Here is a 2,276-nt window from a genome sequence, read left to right as displayed (position 1 = left end):
TATATATATATATATATATATATATAAACAAAATGTAATTGTATAGGTTCAACTGTACTGAAATATACTTTTTTTAATTTATTCTGTTTAAAACTGATACTGAAAATGTGTCTTTAAAACTTTATTTTCAACAGTAATTACTTTCTTGTAAAAACCGAATAATTATTTTTAATTTAAAAAATATTTAATATACATCGCATATATATAAATATTTCTTTAATAGACACAATATTTACATACTACAAAATATCTGCTGAAACGAACATGCAGTATATTTTGAAAGATATGTAAGGATATTGATGGTCACAACATATCACTATACGCAAACAAATACGAAACTGAAAGAAAAACAAAGTTCTTTGATGCAAAAGAAAAGCTGTGAGCTTAAAAGCATCGTTAGTTCAAACAACAACCACCATTGAGTCAATCATTTGAAAATGTTTCAAACAAACTAAAAAGATATAATAAAAAATATACAGCAAAAAAGGCAATATAAATATGATAAGAAGAACACAACATAGATAAAAAGAAAAAAATATTAGAAAAATTTCAGAGATAATATACGCAACACTTCGATTTAATAAAGAGGAGAGAAAGACAGAGAAAGTAAGAGGAAAACTACAGTTTTTTTTTTAAGTTTTACATCCGTATTCATAGTCCATTTATATTAAGATATTCATAACACTCGACATTGATACTCAAATGTCCCTCCTCTAATTCCTATATGGGAGACATTTGAAAACTAATTGTTGTCTGCGAATATCTTTATATAGTCGAGAAGTTTACGCAGAAGAACCCAAGCACCTATATGCAGGCTTTCGGCCGAAAATTATCCTGATTCAGTGTAAACCCAAGATAAACCAGTGTCTCCCAAGATGCTAGCATAAGTAAAAGAGCTTTACGGGAAAATCCCGTTTTGGATGGCGACTACATACTTTGCATTAGAACAGCTACTCGGTATTGAAGTTGCTGCGAGAAAGTAGTGCGTGGTCTCTTCCCTGTGGACATTAGACTCAAACTCAACGATCGGATCGAAATTAATCCCAAGGATTCAGAATTTTTTTACCTGCTACATTCAGTTCATACTTACTCGTAATAAAACGAGAAATTTAATAAATTAACCGATAAATCTAGATCTCTGATTATAATAAATATTAAATTAAATGTATGTTGCACACTACCTTTCAATGATATCTTTTTTTGGTAATACCAAACCAACAATTTGCTCACGAGTAAAGAAAATAAAAAGTAATTATAGTTATGAAAAAGTGCTATACTAAAAGAATTATAAGCGAACTAATGTACTAACATGATGAATTAATAATGCGAAAAAAAACTTTATATTATATTTCCATTTGAATAAGTTACTTACTTAAGAATAATAAATTAATTAAAGAATGAAATATTCACTCATCCACATTTGAATTAAACAAGAGAGAAGAAATTAAATGCAGTTTTATACAATAGCAGCCTGTAAATAAATTTTATAGAGAAAATTAATAGACAAAAACGTAAGTATACCACGATTATTACATTATTATCGTTTAGTATTTGATAGTAAGATCGATTACTAGTTTTCAAATGCACCGTTGATGCATTTTTTGTTCGAAAGTAATTCTTTTTACTCTTCTCTATTTATGCAGAAACACGTTCAATTAAGCTTACCGAATGAATAATGGGTATAGAGCAATTCTTGCGGATGTCTATCATCAAGATCAGCGCTGTTGATGCCGAGAGGATCCAATTTAGCGATATGATGGCCACGAATCTGTCAATTTAATGCCACATTCATGCGAACCAAATCATTTTCAAATTCTCATTTGAAGTATATTTAATCAAAACATAAATTACTGTGCTTGATGTTCTACTCAAAGAATGTGCATCATGACATAGATAATATATGGTATTCGATGCAAGCTATCGTGCTCTTTAAGAAAACATCATCACAGTTTAAATACGCACAACGTACGAAGCTAATATCTTAACATTATGTTATCTGCTCCTTAGTTTCCCTATTATTAATGCATTATATTTGTTTAATTATAATTTAATATCCGTTTAATTTAATTAAAAATACAATAATAATAAGTGTCTGCTCAAACATACCTTTATTTATCGCAACTCACACAAGAAAAAAAAATCGCGTGCAGTATGTTAGTATATACAAATTTTATAAAGACAAGCATACTAGATGAAAAATGTGTGCAAATGTCCAAAAGCAATACATATACAATAACATATACAAATTATACATGCAAAAAATCAACATAAATTCC

The 2,276-nt window shown here is 28.6% G+C and overlaps 1 protein-coding gene across 5 annotated transcripts in view; it reads right to left on the bottom strand.

Annotated features, from left to right (window-relative positions):
• LOC108689736 (2-oxoglutarate dehydrogenase, mitochondrial) overlaps positions 1–2,276 on the bottom strand; it is an 18,026-nt gene that overhangs the window by 7,118 nt on the left and 8,632 nt on the right. For 2 of the 5 annotated variants that reach the window (XM_018196645.1, XM_018196648.1), the window contains exon 4: positions 1,666–1,768. The exons of the other annotated variants lie outside the window; for them this stretch is intronic. In XM_018196645.1, the coding sequence (XP_018052134.1) occupies positions 1,666–1,768 (103 nt within the window). The remainder of the gene's footprint in view (positions 1–1,665; positions 1,769–2,276) is intronic. 5 annotated transcript variants of the gene reach the window in all.

This window comes from Atta colombica, unplaced genomic scaffold (assembly GCF_001594045.1).
Source record: "Atta colombica isolate Treedump-2 unplaced genomic scaffold, Acol1.0 scaffold275, whole genome shotgun sequence".
Lineage (NCBI taxonomy): Eukaryota > Metazoa > Arthropoda > Insecta > Hymenoptera > Formicidae > Atta > Atta colombica.
The sequence above is the reverse complement of the archived record's forward strand: the minus strand, read 5'-3'. Positions and strand labels throughout refer to the sequence as shown.